Here is an 18,932-nt window from a genome sequence, read left to right as displayed (position 1 = left end):
TTTCATTTTCCTTAATAATTCCAGAGAAACAATTTCACAGAAAAATTCTTTTCCTCGGGTTCTAGACCTCGGATTTCGACTCCGGGCACATGCCCGAGTCCCATATTTTTCTACGGACCCTCCGGGACCGTCAAATCACGGGTCCGGGTATGTTTACCAAAAATATTGACCGAAGTCAACTTTAATTATTTTAAAACTGCATTTTGAAATTTTTCACAGAATTTAACATATAATCTTTCCGGCTACGCGCCCGGACTACGCACGCAAATCGAGGCAAGTAAAAGGTGAGGTTTTCAAGGCCTCGGAAGCACGGAAAAAGAGAGAAATCCGGTGATGACCCTTTGGGTCGTCACAGACCTGGTCCATGACTGAGTTCATTTGTCATTCTTCAAAACTTCACCTGTTCTTGGGCCAACAGTAGCCATATGGGGTTTAAGAGTCGTGTTTAGGGGGAGAACTTTACGGGACAAGTGTTAGTGTGTCACTTGTGTTTGCCTCTTCATGAGGTTGTTCTCTCGATTTTTGTACTGTCTTTTTATATAGTGGATTGCTCATCTCCGTCGTGGATGTAGGTCAGTTGACCGAACCACGTTATATGTTTGTGTCTCTTTTGATATATTTCTCTTTGTTGTATGATTTATCATCGTTCAAAGTTTGCTTTGCTAGCTTCCGCATGACACCTGGTTTTTCCGGTCCTAACAAGAAGGACCAATTTTGCTGCCCCCGACAGAGATGCAACCGAAAATGAAACAGTCAGCGATAAAATCACCGTTGAATTACTCGTCTAAATGTTTCAATTATTCTCTAGTAATTACTCTGACAAATCACTGCTAAGTGCTTCGGTATCGCATCAATTTATGTTCGAGCAAATTCTCTTGCTTCAAAGATTCCTTGCAATGATATGGATCGTTTCCTCCATTTGAGATTTGAGATTTTCTTCTTTTCACAGATCTGAGTCATCTTTATAGATCTGGGTCGTCTTCTCCATTGATATAACTTTTCATCAAAACTATATTCATTGATACATTCATTATGCACGAACTAATACAGTTAATATAGCTTATATACAGTGTATACAGTATATTTTTCATTGCTTGTTTATATCCTTGTATACACCTCTGTTTTCTGTATTTTGCCTTGGTTGTATTCATTGCGCGAATAAATACAATTGATACAGGTTGTATTAGTTACACGAAAGAATACAGTTTACATATGTTATATTCGTTGCATGAATGAATACAGCAAATACAGATGCCTGGCAAAGGGAAAATTTACTACAAATAGTAAATACTAAAACAATAGCTGCAAATTATAATTAGCTATGAATTGTAGTGCTTTCTGTAAGTGGTTACAAAAATATTAACTTTTTCAATTTTTTCATATTTGGTAATCAAGATATTTTGAAAATTATTATTTTTAAAAGACTTTCCGGGTAGGAATAGGAAAACAAGTTTTATAAATAACTCAAGATCCTATCCATCAATTATTTCTATGAAGATATTTCATCATCTCAATCCAGTTTCACGACTACCCACAACTATTGTCGTCGCGCCATTGTTAACTAGCACCACTCACGACCACCATCTTTAACTACAACCACCATCACTATCAGTAGCCACAATCAATCGCCATCACCGCTAGCAATAATCACCATCAACCACCAATACCCGCAACTACCGCCAATTACCACCGATAATCACCACCATTAGCAACTGTCATATATCAGCACTCATAGCATTGGTGGCTACCACCATTAACTTTGACCATCAAATATCACAACTATCACATGCCATAATCAATTATTGCCATTATTAACTACTATTGTCAGCTACCATCACCACTAGCTATTATGTGCTCACAATGGCCACAACTATCACTATCAGTCACTACTGATGTCAGTCAGCATCCATAACCACCACCATTAGCCATCACCATCACCAACTACTATTAATATTTATTTTTAAAAATAGCCATAAAATTTGAGATGGGCGCGCGTTAACCGTTGCTCTCGGCGCGTGATAGCAAGGATTGCGATTGTGACCGGATACAATGGGTCGTCGCCGAAAAACTATGCATGACACTACTATATCGACGGGGAAGCTAATTACTCCAGCAAATAGTGTACAAAAGGAGTTACCACCACTCACATTTAGTAGTTTTCTACCACAGAAATACAAATTGATTGAGGAAGCTCATGACACAAGCAGTTCTGATGGAGATGTGCAACTTCAACCTGTCAAAGCGGAAGGAACAATGATACAGGCAGCTCGGCGATTACAGTACTCTGAAGCAAGTGGATTGGAGAAGCCAACTCCTACAGCAACTGACATTGTACTAGGGAATCACAACTCACAAATGGGTAAACCCTTATCGTTTGTTCCTCCAATTGATAGAGATGGTAAGAGAATTGTTAAATTGAGCGAGGAGTATCTACAATCTCAGGCAGATTATTGAAAAACCCCTCTAATAGGGTACATAGTTATGAAAAAGCTATGGAGAATTTTGTTATGAATGTGTGGAATTTTGTTACTAAACCTCATATTCTGATTCATTCTGAGGCATATTGCATTTTCAAATTTCACACCATAGCTGATAGAGACCAAGTTCTTCAGTCAGGACCATACATATACAAGAACAAACCAATGGTACTAAGGCTATGGGAAATTGATTTCTCATTCAGCAGAGGCATTCTGAGCATAATACCAGTTAGGATGATATTTCCTGGGTTACTAGTAGGTTATTGGTCGAATGAGGCTCTAAGTAAAATGGCCAGTGTGGTGGACAAGCCCCTATACACTGATAAATTCACTGCTCATTATGACAAGATATCCTATGCTAGGGTTCTTGTGGAGGTAGATGCTGCATATTCTCTTCCAGACCAGATAGAAATAGAATCACCTTTTGGCCCAATGGTGCAGACTATTGAATATGATTGGAAACCTGTATTTTGTAATGATTGTCTGAAATTTGGTCATGATTCTATTAACTATTGGCACAACACAAAGTGTAATGAGGAGGTGGATAACAAGGAAGAGGAAAGGCCAAGAAGACAAAGGAAAAGAACAAAGAAGCAAACTAAGACTGTCAAGCAAACATTGCTGGTGAAGAAGCCAGAAGTGAGTGCTGAAATAGAATCAGAACCACAGAGGGAAGTAGTCCTACAAGCATACCATGATCATGAAATTGAATGCACTGAGATGGGTAGAGTGAGTATAGAGCCTATACAACAGAAGATTTCTATGCCATGTCAGATAAAAGATGGGATTAACATACAGGATAACATATGCTGCAATCCTGTGAATGAAGATTGCAATGATAAAGGGAAGGCATCTGCTGAGATAAAGGATGCTAGGAGAAGAGGACAACAGGAGGACCCAGGTCTATTTTGCCCTTTAATTTCCAACTCACTATGATCATTGTTACTTGGAACATTAGGGGCCTAAATCATGCCCATAAACAGAAAGAGGTCAAAACCTTTCTGGCTAAAAATAAGGTAGATGTAATGGGGTGTATTGAAACCGGAGTTAAAGAACATAAGGCTAAGAAAATACAAAAAAAGATTGCTCAGGGGTGGAATGTTTACTCCAATTATCCTTATGTTGTGAATGGTAGAATTTTGATACTGTAGAGAGCACACATACAATTACAGATTATCCACACTACAGATCAATTCATCCATTGCCTAGTGGAGGATACCAGCACTCAAATTACAACACATCTCAGTATCATTTATGCTCAGAATGATGGCCAACAAAGGGAGAATCTATGGGGGGACCTTAAACAGCTAAATATGCAGGCTCAGGAGACATGGCTACTTAGTGGATATTTTAATAATGTGCTATCCTCTAAGGATAGAATAGGGTCCCCTGTAACTACTACTGAAACACAGGGATTCACATATGTGATTGATTCTCTACAACTTACCCCTCTTAGAGCTAAAGGATGGCATTACACTTGGACAAACAAACAAGGTACTGGCTCAAGAGTATATAGCAAGATAGATAGGGCTTTGGGAAACTACCAGTGGATACAACAATATGGTCATGTAGAAGCAGATTTTTTGAATCCATCACTCTCTGATCATTTCCTTATCCTAATCAAATATGGTCGACAGAAGCTATTACATCCTAAACCATTTAGACTATACACAAATGTCATGGAACTTCCACAATTCCAGAATATTATTCAGCATGCTTGGAGTCAGAATTATGATGGCACACCTGTGCAACAGATCTGGTGCAAGCTGAAGGCTATGATGACATAGCTGAGAGACTCTAATGCCTATATGGCCTCATACAAACTAAAACTTGAGCAGGCAAGAGAAAAATTGGATATTGCTCAGAACCAAATTCAGCAGGATCCTTTGGCACAGAACCTATTTGATTTAGAGAAAGTCATAATAGGTAAATTAGATTATAATTAGGCCCTAAAGAACCACAATTTTGTATAGCTTTTACGGTAAAAAGTGATAACAAGATGCTCTGATTAGTGCTTTTCATGCGTTGCAGGCTATATCCAATAAAAGAAGTCTGTGGAGTACTTTTGGGATCAACTACGGAGAAAAGGAGGCCAATCATACAATATCCACAAAGTGCACCAAGCGAAGGGACAAAACCAGAACTGAAGCTGGTCTGCCGCTGTCTGGGCGTAACCGCGGTAGGACCGCGGCAGGACGCGTAAACTTCAGGGACCAAAGTGCAAAATACGGGATTTTAAGCCCTAAACCCTATATTAAACGAAGGAAGCCGGCCAAGAAGGAAGAGACATATTTTTTTGGACATACTTTTGACATAATTTTAGACCTAAGGAGGCTAAGGAGACCGGAGATTTGACCTAAGGAATCAAGAACACAATAGGAGCAAGGCGCGGAATTCTTCAACGAGTTTTTCCATCTTCTTCCTATTTTTTTATTGTTGGTTATGATTTTTAGTATTGTAGTTTTTACATACTATTATGAATAGCTAATTCGTTTTCTAGGGTTTTGATGGAACCTTTTGGGGATGAATTGGTTGTTATATTAATATAGTTTTGAATTGGTTGTTTATCTCTATTTGTTCAACTACGTTTTGATTGTGGTTAATTGAAAGGATCCTCAATTAGTCGTTCCTATTTATTATGTATCTTCTTGAGAGAGAGTGCATATTTAGGTAGTTGTTTGAACAACATCACTCCCGGAGTATAGGCGAGAGTCATAACCGAGGGTTTAGAGGTTGGATTAGAGATAACGATACCTCGGGTGCGATCTAAGTGAACTGTAATGTGAATCTAGCTAGCGTAGCTTGAGAGAATGCGTTTAGTAAATTATCATAATTGCTTGAGAGAGATTTATGATAGCTGGAGAGTTCATGATTGATAGAGGCAACTAAGTCAAAGCTATAAGAAACATACAACTAATGAAATCAACAATTGGGGAAATCATAACTCTAGACCTCCTTAATTTAGTCTCCAAACCTTTGTCTTGTTAGTTGATAATTTTACCGTTTTATAGTATTTGTTGGTTAATTAGTTAGATATAAAATCTTAATTTTATAAATTTAGAAAATTGTTCAAACTTGTCTTCTTTGCGGTATTGAACAATTACAGCGAAACTTAGTTCTCTGTGGATTCGACTCCGGACTTTTAGACCGGATTATATTTGCAGCGACCGCTTATCCTTTTAGGACTAGAGTTGGCGTGATCAAAATTTTGGCGCCGTTGCCGGGGAACTAATGGTGTAGCTGTAGGTGTATATATTGTTAGGTTACAAGTTTGAACTTTTATTTTTGTTTTGTTGTATTTGATTTTTTTTATTTTTGTTTTACTTGTTAATTTGAAGAAAATGGCATCCTGGAATTAATGGAATTTTGATGTTGGGTAATTCTGCTTTTAATCCTCCTTATGTATATTGTGAAGAAAACTACCCATGGCAAAATTATCAAAATATTCCCGAATGTGCACCAACTCAATCTTATGTGTGGAATGTATGTGATATGTGTGGTGGACTAGATGGTCACTTTCATGGTTGTGCTTATATTTCTTATCTTTCTCAACCCCTTACTTTGATGGCTTCTTCTTTTTATTGTGAAGTTAATAGGAAAAAGAACCCAGGGATGATGCTGAAAGAGATCAAGGATATGCTAAGGTGCCTTGTGGAACAAAATGAGAGAAACAACTGCACATACAAAGGCAAGATGCTGCTATTCGCAACCTGGAGGCACAAGTGAGTCAACTAGTTGAGGTATTTAATGTTCAACAAGCCAATATTGTGGATAGTAGCAAGAGAGCATGAATTATATGCTGAAATTGAGGTGGCAAATGGAGGAGGTCAGAGTAGAAAACCACAGCCTAACCAACTAGAATTTGAGGATGTCGATGTTGAAGAAGTAATACTTGAGTCAACCAAGGACGTTGAAGATTCCAAATTTAGTTGACTCTAGTGTGATTGGTGTTGAGGAGGTTAAAAATCTTGAAGTTCATGTATTTGAGCGCGTTGGGCCTCATTCCAAACACTTCTCTACATTATGTTCAGACGGTGAAATGGAAATTCACCCTTATGAGCATAAAAAGGAGTCCAAGGAAGAGGTAGATGAGCCTTATATTTTGGATTTCTCAAGGCCGTCTAGGCAAGGTGACACTCCTCGGTCGAGAGCCAAAAAGTGCATAAAATTTTATCTAATTTTTGGACTCGCAAAGAATTTGTACCGCCCCAGAGAGATTATCAATAAGCTTGAAGCAAAACTTGGGGTTCAATTCATAAGCTCAAGGTGGAGGCAAAAAGTGATTCGCGTCGTTCCGCGACGTTAAATCAAGCGCTTGTTGGGAGGCAACCCAGCTTTATTGCTTTTTTTTTTAGTTTTTTTAATTGTATTATTTTGTAGTGTTCAATTTTTTTATTTTTTAGGAGAATGGAAAGCAAAGGTATTAGGAGGATGCAACAACAAACCAAATGGTTGGAACTAAGTGTGAGGTACCCGCACGAAGGACCAAGCTTGGGAGAAGTCTGAGTACCCCATGATGACGTCCAAATCCACTACTAAAAAGTAATAGACACGGTCGCATGCAATATAATTTACCCAACTATGAGTCGGGGTCGAATCCCATAGAGAACAATGTGTAGGCGATTAGGAATGTAAGAAAATTATCGCTTATCGCGCAATGCCAAACAATAAGAATTTGGTTTTGAAAGTGTTTTATATCTAAATGCGGAAATGTAAACTAACCTAGAAAGCAAGTAAAATGATCAATGGCTACAAGTATGGTTGCATCGGAAATTACACTCAAGTAACGATCCAATGTATTTTATGATTTTACAAATATAAGCGAGTTTATGTTAATTAGCCACGGATAATAATTCTTAATTAGCTTCTTCCGAAGACTAACAAGACTTCCTAATTGAATTATCCCTAAAACAATTAGAAGATTAAGCACACCCGGAATGGCTACAAGTAGTTCAATCCTATCCCTAGGTAGAATCTATAAAATGAGGGTTAACGTCTCAAGTTCTTATTAATTAATCTTTCCCAATCCCAAATTATCTTTTCCAAAATTAATTCGGAGTTAATGGGCGAGTCTTAGGGTTAGCTAATCCCTTTGGAAACATTAAAGAACAAGAATAATTAAAGAAATAATAACTCACTTCATAAACGGATAAAAATCATTCAATACATAAGCACAATAAGGTATTTAACCCACACTTTAAATATGAGTATTTCTATAAACAAGATTCAAGTGTTGGAAATAAATACTACACACTTAAATATTCAATACAAAACAAGGAAATGAAGAAATAAACATAAATTGGTAAGAAATCTTAACCACAAGCTTCAATCTTCAAAACCCAAGTGTGTGTGCAAAACCCTAGCTTCAATACTTGTTATCTCTAGCTCTATGAACTTAAAATAAGCCAAAGATATGCCAAAGATATCTTACAAATGAGCTGATCTGGGTATTAAAGGGTTTGGGGTCAAAAATGTAAAATTCCAAAACTGCCCAGTTTTCACGCCCAGTTCTTCATCGCGTTCGCGTTAACAGCTTCGCGTTCGCGAAGGTTTGATATTCTGATCTTACGCGTTCGTGCTTGGACCTACGCGTTCGCGAAGCTTTGGGTCTGGAATCTATGCGTTCGCATTCAGGTATACGCGTTCGCGAAGTTTTGGATTTTGAACCATCGCGTTCGCGTTTGTCCCTTCGTGTTCGCGTAGGTTAGGTTTCCAGCTCCTTCGCGTTCGCATTGTGCCTTCGCGTTCACCAAGGGCAAATCACTAGCAGGCATCATTTTGTTCATTTTAGCTCCTTTTGATCTGTTTTCACTTGGTTTCTCCGCCCTTTACTTCTAAATCACTTAGAACCTGTAAAATGGTAGTAAACGACATTAAGCACACGATTTTATCACTTAAACATAGCAGAAAGTATAGGTTTAAAGACAAGATAAGCTGGTAAAATACCAACTTATCACCCCATGAGTTGTTAGTGTTTCGGCCTTTGGCCTACCAGGGAGTCTCTTTTACCCTTTTATTAGTTATGGTGTGCATTGGGGACAATGCACAATTTTAAGTGTGGGGTGAGGAGATTGTCTGGGTGACTTTCTATGCTATTTTAGTTGTGTTAGTTTAATTAAATATTTTTTTTTTTAAAAATTATTGGACTTTTCCTGATGACGGATCTATTAGACAATTTTCTTGAGGGATTTAAGTCTAAAGAAAAAGCCAAAAAGATTTTTTTTTAATTTTATTTTCTTTTTAGGTAGTGTAGTAATTCCCCCTTGGTTTTTCTTTTGACCACGGTTCTTTTCCAAGGGCTTTTCTTGAACCGGTTTTGGTAGATTTTTCTTTAATATTTTTTAGGGCCCTTAGGACTCTCTTGGGCTAAGATGGGTGAGGGCAAGAATGCATCCCGTAGTGTACATACCTGCAAATAACTAAAACAAACTTGAGGGTGCGACGTCTAGGCTCACTTGTAGGCTCATAATCTTATGCCTTAATTTTGCACACCTTGTCTTACTTGAACGCTCACGTGAGTGTGTTGACAAACTAATTCGGAATGAGTTACATGCCAAGTGTGTGTGAGGTAATACATGTATTCTGTGCTTGCATGCGATCCCTAGAACTTGCCCTGTGTGTGTGCAAAGCGAAATAGAAGTTGTTTGGTCTTAGAGATGATTTAGGCATTTCTTTGTGTAGCCTATATAATTATGAATCCACCCGTACATATTACCATAGTTAACCCCCTCGAGCCTGAAGCCTGTTTCTTTGATAACCTTACAATAACCTACATCCCTGTGTTTGAATAGCTTGACTTTTTGAACCTTTACCTCCTAGAAGCACTTGAATCGTTAAAGATCATATAAAAGTCAAAGTGTGGGGTGGTAATGGAGTGGGAAAAGGAAAATCAGGAAAATACTTGAATGGTGCAATGGTTCTTAAAAAAAAAAATAATAGAAGAAGGACCTTGTAAATAGGTGGTCCTAAAATATTGAATGGCAAGAAAAAGCCAGTTGCACCTAGGAAAAAGTGGGGGGGGGGGGTAGGGGTACTACTGTGGAAGAATGACTGGGCTGAACATGGAAATTGGAATAAGGGGAACTATTGTATTAAAAGTGCTTAGGGAGGTTAGTCACTATACCAACCAAATGAAGCCCTATTGATCTTAGACTGAACAACTCGATTAGTAGAGTATTACACTAAGGGCAAGCTTATGGTGTATCTGTGTGGCATGTGAATGTTCTTTGCTGAGAGTGAGTGAATTCGTTCTATCTANTTGTGCTTAAAGAAGTATGGGGTAATATACATTAATGTGAAGGTGGAGTTTGGTTTGACATAAGTATGGGGTTTGAATGTTAAAGTATATGTATCAAAGTGCTTAGGGAGGTGTAGTCACTCTTATATCTAAATATATCCAACCCGTCCCGTAGCCTACATTACAACCAAATAAAGTCCTAATTGATCCTAGATTGAATGAGCTCGATTAGTGGAGTAGTATACTACGGGCAAGCTTATGGTGCATCTTTTGTGCCATATGAATGTTATTTCTGAGAGTGAGTGAATTCTTTCTATCTTGAGTTCCTAAGTGTTCTTAAATTTTATTGTGTGGAACTACTCTCTTTTGTTGTGTGAGGGCACTTGATTCATGAAGGAAAGGTAATGTCAGTGACCTCTATGTTAGAGTAAGTGGGTGAGTTGTGAATAATGTGTGGTACTTATGAGTCAAATCTTGAGGTGAAGATGTTATGCTTTTGTGCTTAGTCTATTTTAAATACTCTTGGTGTGATGAGTTAGGAGAATTGTCTAAAAAAGTCGTGTCTATAAAAAAAGTGTAGTTTGATTGCTCGAGGACGAGCAAGAGTTTAAGTGTGGGGTGTTGATAAATGATGAAAAGTGCATATTTTTGAGTATATTTGCATATTAATTCTTGTGTGTGTCGCGGGATATTACATGATTTTCAAATTGAAATATACTCATTATGTGTTTCTTATGTGTAGGAACGAGTTTGGATGATAAATGATTAAAAGATGACAATTAGACACAAAAAGAAGAAATTAAATGAGTGGGAGCTCGTCTATTCTCGTGCGTGGCACGAAGTCGGACGCGAAAAAGGAGAAAAGTTAAGGCACAAAACAGCGAAGCGAAGCAAAGGCAAGGAGCGCTTCGCGAAATGGATGAATTTCAAAAGCTGGATCCGCGTCAAAGTCCGTGTCTAGACGCGAAGGCAAACGCGGATCCGGTCAAAGTCCGCGTCTAGACGCGAAGGCAGACGCAAATTCCAGCTCTCCCATCCGAAGTTGGATTGAAGAATTCCGCCCCTCATCAACCCTAGGTCATATAAATACATCCTAAAACACCACTTTGAAGGGAGAGACACTACTTTAGGGTTAGACAACACCCTTGGAGGCAAGAACATGCTAGGAGCAAGGAGGAAGATTCAACTACGAGTTTTTCCCCTTCTTCTTCCTATTTTATTGTTGGTTATAAATTGGAGTATTGTGTTTTCACATACTTTTATGAAAAGCTAATTCGTTTTCTAGGGTTTTGATGGAACCTTTTGGGGATGAATTGGTTGTTATATTAATATAGTTTTGAATTAGTTGTTAATCTCTATTTGTTCAACTACGTTTTGATTTCGGTTAATCGAAAGGATCCTCAATTAGCCGTTCCTATTTATTATGTATCTGCTTGAGAGAGACTGCATATTTAGGTAGTTGTTTGAACAACATCACTCCCGGAGTATAGGCGAGAGTCATAACCGAGGGTTTAGAGGTTGGATTAGAGATAACGATACCTCGGGTGCGATCTAAGTGAATTGTAATGTGAATCTAGCTAGCGTAGCTTGAGAGAGTGCCTCTAGTAAATTATCATAATTGCTTGAGAGAGATTTATGATAGCTGGAGAGTTCATGATTGATAGAGGCAACTAAGTCAAAGCTATAAGAAACATACAACTAATGAAATCAACAATTGGGGAAATCATAACTCTAGACCTCCTTAATTTAGTCTCAAACCTTTGTCTCGTTAGTTGATAATTTTACCGTTTTATAGTATTTGTTGGTTAATTAGTTAGATATAAAAATCTTAATTTTATAATTTAGAAATTGTTCAAACTTGTCTTCTTTGCGATATTGAACAATTACAGCGAAACCTTAGTTCTCTGTGGGATTCGACTCCGGACTTTTAGATCGGATTATATTTGCAGCGACCGCTTATCCTTTTTAGGACTAGAGTTGGGCGTGATCAGAAAGACACACTAGCTGACATTGAGAAATGGAGCAATATTGAGGAACAAGTGATGAGACAGAAGTCCAAGGCTTGCTGGATTGAATGTGGTGATGCCAATACAAAGTATTTTCATGCTCAATGGTAGATTAGATCCACTCAGAATAGTATAACATCCATATACACTGGTACAGGAATAAAGACAACAGATCCCAAATTGGCTAAGCAGGAATTCATCAGAGTGTTTCAATCCTTGATGGGAGATTGTGCTACTGAAATGCCTTGTGCAAATATAGCTATAATCAAGGAAGGACCATGCTTAACTATATCACAAAAAAAAAATTTAATCCAGGATGTTACAAATGAGGAGATCACTGATGTAGTATGGGAGATGCCTAAAGACAAAGCACCAGGGGTTGATGGTTTCCCTGTGGAATTCTTTACTAGAACTGGAATATAGTGAAGGAGGACATCTTTGCAGCTGTGAAGAACTTCTTTTCTACCAGTAGCCTGCCTGGAATGATCAACACTACAGCCATCACATTAGTACCTAAAGTTCCAGCACCTTCAACAATCAAGGACTATAGGCCTATTGCATGTTGTACTACATTGTATAAGATTATATCTAAAGTCATTAAAAAAAGAATCAAATATGTTCTTGATGGGTTGATTGGTCACTCTCAATTAGCATTCATTGAAGGGAGGTGTGTTATTGATAACATACAACTAAGTCATGAACTGTTTAAAGGATACTCCAGAAAAGGTATCTCTCCTAGATTTGTGCTAAAGGTGGATCTAATGAAAGCCTATGATACTTCGTAATGGGGTTTTCTCAGAAGAATGCTTATTGACCTTGGCTTTCCCTTCAAGTTTGTGCAATGGATAATGACATATGTTACTACAGTGTCATATTCCTTGGTACTAAATGGAGGACTGACCAAGCCTTTTAAAGGGAAAAGGGAGATTAGACAAGGAGCCCCAATGTCTCCATACTTATTTGTTATTGAAATGGAGTATCTGGGAAGAGAACTGGGACAATTGCATAAGAATGGAAATTTCAACTTTCATCCTAGGTGCAGGAAGCTAAACACTACACATATATGTTTTGCTGATGACCTCCTGATGTATTGCAGAGCTGATTTTGAGTCTATCAAGATCCTAAATGCTGCCTTCCGCAGGTTCTCCGTTGTTTCTGGCTTGCAGGCAAATGTAGACAAAAGTGCTATATACATTGCTGGAATCTCTCAAACTGAAAAATAGAAATCCTTGCAACATTGGGGTTTGCTGAAGGAAAGCTTACTTTCAAATACTTGGGGATCCCTTTAGATTCCAAGAAGTTAGCAGTCCATCAATATTTACCTCTTATTGAGAAGATAACTGCAAGGGTCACTTGCTGGTCAGCAAAACTTCTATCTTATGCTGGCAGATGTCAATTGATCAAGGCTGTTATCTTTGGCGTTCAAACCTATTGGGCACAGATTTTTATTCTTCCAAAGAAGGTGATGAAAGCAATTGAGGCAATATGCAGAACTTTCCTATGGACTGGTACTGCTACTATCTCAAAGAAAGCACTGGTGGCTCGGGAAAAGGTGTGCAGGCCAAATGCTACATGAGGACTTAATATACTAGACATAAAACTGTGGAACAAAGTAGCAATTATAAAACATCTATGGGATATAATAAGGAAGAAGGACTGCTTATGGATAATATGGGTGCACAGTTTCTATATAAAGAGCAGGAACCTGGAAACAATGGTCACACCTAAGGCTGCATCTTGGGTGGTGAGGAAGATACTAGAAAGCAGAAGTTTGATTATGGAGCATCAACAACTCCAAGGAAATATTCATAATAGGCTACAGACAATGTGCACTAATACAAAGTTCCAGATTAAGCAGATGTACTTGAAACTAATGCCAGTATACCCCTGAGCTGAATGGAAAAGTTTGATGCCGCACACAAATATACATCCAAGATATAGATTCATCCTATGGCTTGCAGCACAACAGAGGCTAGCTACAGTGGAAAGACTGTTGAAGATTGGTATCCAAGTCCCTGCAGCCTGTGCATTCTGTGGACATAGCTTGGAATCCTTTAGCCACTTGTTCTTTGAATGCACCATCACAAAGCAACTGTGGTCCAGAGTATGTTCATGGCTGGGATATAAGAGGAGCATTGGAGATTGGGAAACAAAGTTGGAATGGGCATGCAAGAAAGCCAAGAGCAGAAGAGGAATAAATGCTATTACTAGCTGTGTGTTTGCCATGACTGTTGCACTGATTTGGAGGGAGAGGAACAGAATCAGATTTGACCAAGCTAAGTTTGATGATCTCCAAATTTGCAGAGAGATAGTATTACACATACATATTAGAGGGAATAACATAGTCAAGTGGAAAGAAGCATTGCAGCAGCTGGATTGGATTCCACAGATTGAATTAGAAGTAGAAATCCTTGTTGTAGTTGGTTTTAAACAAGTGTCTGTATTGAAAATAGTATAGGATAGATAGACACAAAATTGTTAGTAGCAGATTGTGATTGGGAGCAGCTGGTCAAAGCTGCTCCTCGGACTCAACTGTACATAATTTTGAGTATCAATAGAATATAACTTTAACTCAAAAAATATATATTTATTTTTTCTAAAATTATGTTGATATAGTATTATTTTTTCTAATATTATGTTGATATTGTATTAAGATTGAGTAGTATTACATTTAAATTTTCTACTTTATTCATTTCAATAACGACAAATTTTATACATTCAAATGTTGAGAAAATAAATGATATTAATTATTTATTATTCACATCTTAGTACACTATCTTAAAATTCAAAATTCAAGAAAAAAATGGGGCCTTTATTTATTACATATAAATATTTTCAATTGATTTGTAAGTAATTTGACAAAGTAATATTTTTACGCAATTAGTATATATAGAATTAAAGCATAAATATGCTCCCTCCGTTTCAATTTAGATGAGGTTGTTTGATTCGGCACAGAGTTTAAGAAAAAAAAAAGATCGACTTTTAAAACTTGTGGTCTTAAAAGCTTAAAGGGTAAAGCTTTGTGGGGCCATGACATTTGTGTTGTTATAAAAGCTTCTCATTCAGGGTAAAATAAGTAAAATAAAGAGTTTAAAGTTGAATTATTTTCAATTGTAAAAGTGTGTCATTCTTTTTTGAGCGGACTAATAAGGAAAGTGTTGTTGGGTTTTAAGCTTGTTAGAGCTTAAAAATAGAGTGAATGGGAAATGGAGGAAAAAATAAAAATTTTGAATTTTCCTCTTTGACAAAGGGACATTGTCCCATATTGAAGGAGGAAAAGAGTTTTGATGGGTATATATACAATTGCACTTCTTCTAGCTCTTAAAGAGTTGAGAAGAAGGCAAGCCACGTGTCGTCTTCGTCGTTCGCTCGCACGGCTCGGCTCGACTTTGGCTTCGGTCAAATGATTCATTGATTAATTTTTTAGACCAAATTTATTTTAATATTAATGAAATATTGTTTAATCCAAATTAGGCCGTTTCTGTAACGGTAATTTAATTTTTCCTCCATTTTAATTTTCCCTTTATAATTTGAATTTAGCGGTTTGCGTAAATGGTTATTTAATGAAAACAACCATTTTGAATTGCAGCCTTACATGAAGAATTGCAAATCTTCGGTATTACCCAATGTTTTGGCTATAAATACATGACCTCTACCTCAGATTTTCCTTATGAAATTTCTTATTTCTCTTTCTTCCTTCTGCATTGTTTTTCAAAACAAAGAAAGCAATAAGTGTGACTTGCTATTGATCTTTGAGTTCGTTAGTCACTAAGGTTTGAAGTACTGCTACACTAGTGAAGGTAATCCGTTCTATCCTGGGAGAAAATAAGGTTTGAAGTACTGCTACACTAGTGAAGGTAATCCGTTCTATCCTGGGAGAAAATAATCCTTAGCCTCGGGTACTAGGAGGGGATTAAGTTCCTTAAGCAAATATTGTGAATTCAGTGGGATTGGATTACTTTTCTGTTTCTTCTACATTTCTAATTTTTTGTTGCTACTGGTTTTGAATATATTTTTCGAATACAGATTACTAACAAGCTTAAGAAACTTAAATTTATTTTTCTGTATTCATCCTATAGTCTATTTGTGGGAGACTAAATCCTAGTGATTTCTACTATCAGTTTGGAGACTAAAATCTTCGAATTTTCTACTCCTTGGTTGAGATCATGAGATTAAATTCTTTGTGATTTTCTACTCGGTTTGAAGATATAAAATCTTCACCATGGTATTTAATATGTTTCTGTTAAAGTTATTCGTATGAAGATTTTAAATACGTCACTGTTAATTAATTTTGTTTCTGTTTTGTGATTAACAGAAATGACAGAAACAGGAACCCCTGTGGTTGGCTCTACGAGCAATGTTGCTTTTTCCAGTCGTTCTGTGCCACCACCGGCTCTGGGGAAAAGCTCAGAAAATTTTTCGAGATTGATTTCAAATGTTGGCAACAAAAGATGTTCTTCTATTTTACTACTTTGAGTCTAGAGAAATTCATCAAGGAGGACGTTCCAGTTTTGCCAGAATCAACTACTGAAAATGGACGTTTTATTGTGACTGAGGCATGAAAGCACTTAGATTTCTGCAACGACCCGGCCGGTCGTTTCATGAGTTACCGCTCTGTTTTTCCCATTTCTGCTTCTTATTGTCTTGTTCAGCTGTATTATGTGTTATCAGGTTGGTTGGCTCGGGTTCAGAGAGGTTTTGGTAAGGTTTGAGACACTTAGTCTCTTTCGAGAAAGCTTAAGTTGGAAAAGTCTACCGGATGTTGACTTATGTGAAATAGGGCTCGGACGTAAATTTCGATGATTCGGATAGCGTCGGGAGGTGATTTGGGACTTAGGAGTGTGATCGGAACATGTTTTGGGAGTTCGTAGTAGATTTAGGCTTGAATTGGCGAAATTGGAATTTTGGCGTTTTCCGGTTGATAGGTGAGATTTTGATATAGGGGTAGGAATGGAATTCCGGGAGTTGCAGCTGGTCCGTTGTGTCATTTGGGATGTGTGTTCAAAATTTCAGGTCATTCGGACGTGGTTTGGTAGACTTATTGATCAAAGGCGGAATTCGGAAGTTTTAGAGTTCTTAGGCTTGAATCCGATGTGTTTTGGTTGTTTCGATGTTGTTTGAGGTGTTTTGAAGATTGGTATAAGTTTGGATGGTGGTATATGACTTGTTTGCGCTTTTGGTTGGGGTCCCGGGGGCCTCGGGGTAATTTTGGATGGTTGTCGGAAAGTTAAGAGTTGGGAGTTTGCAGCTGAAGTTCTAGGACTGCTGTCATAACCGCATCTGCGGTTGAGAGGCCGCAGGTGCGACCCTCGCAAATGCGGAAAGCAAGTCGCAGAAGCGGAATGGACCATGGGGAGCTGGAACCGCAAAAGCGGCTAGGTGAGCGCACCTGCGATAGCGCAGGTGCGGGTGTCTTATTGCAGATGCGAAATTGGGATTCTTAAGTGAAAACCGCAGAAAGCGGTTGGTCGACCGCAGAATCGGTACCGCAGGAGCGTGATTTGGACCGCAGGTGCAAAAAACCTGGGCCAAAAGGTATAAAAGACTTCCTTCGCGATTTTTTGAGTAATTCTTCACCATTTGCATGCGGGTTTGAGCTTGGGGGAGCTATTTGAAGAGGGATTTCATAGAGGTAAGGTTTTTGGACCCTAGATTCGTTTCTATGGTGTTGTTTCACTGATTTGGCTTGAAAATTAAAGGAAATTAAGGGTTAAAAATTGGGAAATTAGGGCTTGAGATTGGAGACCTTTGAGCAAGGGTTTGAGGGGTCATTGGTGGTCGGATTTTAATACTTTTGATATGTATGAACTCGTGCGGAGATAAGGAGTCTATTGATGTAAATTTTAACGAATTTCGAGACGTGGGCCCGGGGGTCGGGTCGGATGAATTTCGGGATTTTTGGTTTAATTTGATTATTTTCGCATGGGCTTCGTTCCCTTAGCTTATTCTAATGTTATGATTCTGATTTTGGGTAGATTCAACGGGAGTTGAGGCCGAAGCGAGAGGCAAAGGCATCGCGGAGTTCATCCGGTTTGAGGTAAGTAACCATTATAAATCTGGAACTGAGGGTATAAGACCCCGGTATTTCGTATTGTTTGATGAATGAGGTGACGCACATGCTAGGTGACGAGCGTGTTGGCGTGCACCGGTAGGGATCGTGACTTGGTCCGTCCCATAGCGACTATTAAGCCGCGTATTTGATTTGAAATCGTATGATATCACGTATTTTAGATATTTATACTATGTTATGGGTTGTATGCCATGTTTGGGGCCTTGTGCCGACCTGTTGTGGTCGGATTTTAATACTTTTGATATGTATGAACTCGTGGGGAGATAAGGAGTCTATTGATGTAAATTTTAACGAATTACGAGACGTGGGCTCGGGGGTCGGGTCGGACCAATTTCGTGATTTTTGGTTTAATTTGATTATTTTCGTATGGGCTTCGTTCCCTTAGCTTATTCTAATGTTATGATTCTGATTTTGGGTAGATTCAACGGGAGTTGAGGCCGAAGCGAGAGGCAAAGGCGTCGCGGAGTAGTATTTCATCCGGTTTGAGGTAAGTAACCATTGTACATCTGGAACTGAGGGTATAAGACCCCGGTATTTCGTATTGTTTGATAAATGAGGTGACGCACATGCTAGGTGACGAGCGTGTTGGCGTGCACTGGTAGGGATCGTGACTTGGTCCGTTCCATAGCGACTATTAAGCCGTGTATTTGATTTGAAATCGTATGATATCACGTATTTTAGAGATTGATACTATGTTATGGGTTGTATGCCATGTTTGGCGCCTTGTGCCGACCTGTTGAGGCCCATAGGGGCATTTTTTACTGTTTTCCTCACTCTATTTGTTTGAAAGCATATCCTCAGTCATGTTTTGCCTGTTTATTGTTTAAACCTGGTTTTTATCACTCTACTTCTTAAATGTGAAAAACTGTTTGGGCTGAGTTTTCTTGATTTACACGGTTATGCCCGAGTTGCTGTGAGGTTAATGACTGAGAGAGGTTGAGGATCTAATCATGAGGATTATATATATATTATGGATCGGGCTGCACGCCGCAGCAATATGACGCTTGGGCTGCAGGAGCCCCACCGGAGTCTGTACACCCCTAGTGAGCATAGTCGACTATAAACTATGGATCGGGCTGCACGCCGCAGCGATTATTATGATTATTACTATTATGAGAATAATATTAAGCCTGAGTGCTGAG

The 18,932-nt window shown here is 38.4% G+C and overlaps 1 protein-coding gene across 1 annotated transcript; it reads left to right on the top strand.

Annotated features, from left to right (window-relative positions):
* LOC109232694 lies at nucleotides 2,493-4,264 on the top strand. The gene is made up of 2 exons (XM_019398442.1): nucleotides 2,493-3,378; nucleotides 3,666-4,264. Exons 1-2 carry the CDS (start codon nucleotides 2,493-2,495, stop codon nucleotides 4,262-4,264), a joined length of 1,485 nt encoding a protein of 494 aa, XP_019253987.1.

The sequence above is a fragment of the Nicotiana attenuata genome, chromosome 9, assembly GCF_001879085.1.
Source record: "Nicotiana attenuata strain UT chromosome 9, NIATTr2, whole genome shotgun sequence".
NCBI lineage: Eukaryota > Viridiplantae > Streptophyta > Magnoliopsida > Solanales > Solanaceae > Nicotiana > Nicotiana attenuata.
This window is presented reverse-complemented; position numbering and strand designations above follow the sequence as displayed.